General features: G+C 35.2%; 1 protein-coding gene across 1 annotated transcript; it reads right to left on the reverse strand.

Annotated features, from left to right (window-relative positions):
• Window positions 1–5: 5 nt before the first annotated feature.
• On the reverse strand, window positions 6–904 carry LOC124891334 (NAD(P)H-quinone oxidoreductase subunit K, chloroplastic-like; the record flags this gene model as incomplete). Its single annotated transcript, XM_047403100.1, has 1 exon — window positions 6–904. A coding segment is annotated over exon 1 (672 nt), but the record flags the coding sequence as incomplete, so codon positions are not given.
• Window positions 905–1,009: the final 105 nt, after the last annotated feature.

Raw genomic sequence — 1,009 nt, forward strand, 5'->3', positions numbered from 1 at the left:
GAAGTAGATGGTGGTTGATAAAGAACTCTTTGATCATAATTTCCCGTATGAATACTGCGTCGAACATGAAACTTGTGATTGGTAGTAAAACACCGATTCACTCGTTGAGACCTAATTCGATCTTCATAGAGTTCTCGAGATATTTTCTTACGAAGTTTTGTTATAGCATCTATAACCGCTTCCGATTTAGGTGGGCAACCTGGCAAATATACATCTACAGGAATTAGCTTATCGACTCCACGAACAGTACTATAAGAATCGGTACTGAACATCCCATCTGTAATTATACAGGCTCCCATAGCAATAACATATTTTGGTTCAGGCATTTGCTCATATAATCTCACTAAAGAGGGGGCCATTTTCATTGTTACTGTTCTAACCATTAAAATTAGATCTGCTTGTCTTAGACTCGATCTTGGTACTAGTCCATAACAATCAAAGTCGAAGCGTGAGCCTATTAGTGAAGCAAATTCAATGAAGCAACAACTGGTACCATAGAGAAGTGGCCATAAACTAGAGAGTCTTGACCAATTTGAAAGATCATTTAATGTAGTTAAAATAACTGAATTTGGGGCTGTTCGATCAAGTAAAGGAAACTGAATGGAATTCATAACTGTCTCAATCTTATTTTTTCTGTTTTTCTTTTTATTTTCTAAATATTCAAGAGCTAAGACCATTCCAATGCCCCCTTTCTCTATCCATAAACTAAACTAATAATTAAGATAAGCACAAAAATCAAAGCTTCTATAAATACAGATACACCCAATACGTCGAAACTCATTGCCCATGGATAAAGAAAAACCGTTTCAACATCAAAAATAACAAAAACTAGAGCAAACATATAATAACGGATTCGAAATTGTAACCAAGCATCACCCATTGGTTCTATACCCGACTCATAAGTAGAAAATTTCTCCGACCCTTTGCTAATCGGGGCTAACACTTCGGAAATAAAAAATACCAAAATAGAAACAAGGATGGATATTATTAGAAATTCCCAAAAAAAATC

The sequence above is a fragment of the Capsicum annuum genome, unplaced genomic scaffold (assembly GCF_002878395.1).
Source record: "Capsicum annuum cultivar UCD-10X-F1 unplaced genomic scaffold, UCD10Xv1.1 ctg34162, whole genome shotgun sequence".
Classification (NCBI taxonomy): domain Eukaryota; kingdom Viridiplantae; phylum Streptophyta; class Magnoliopsida; order Solanales; family Solanaceae; genus Capsicum; species Capsicum annuum.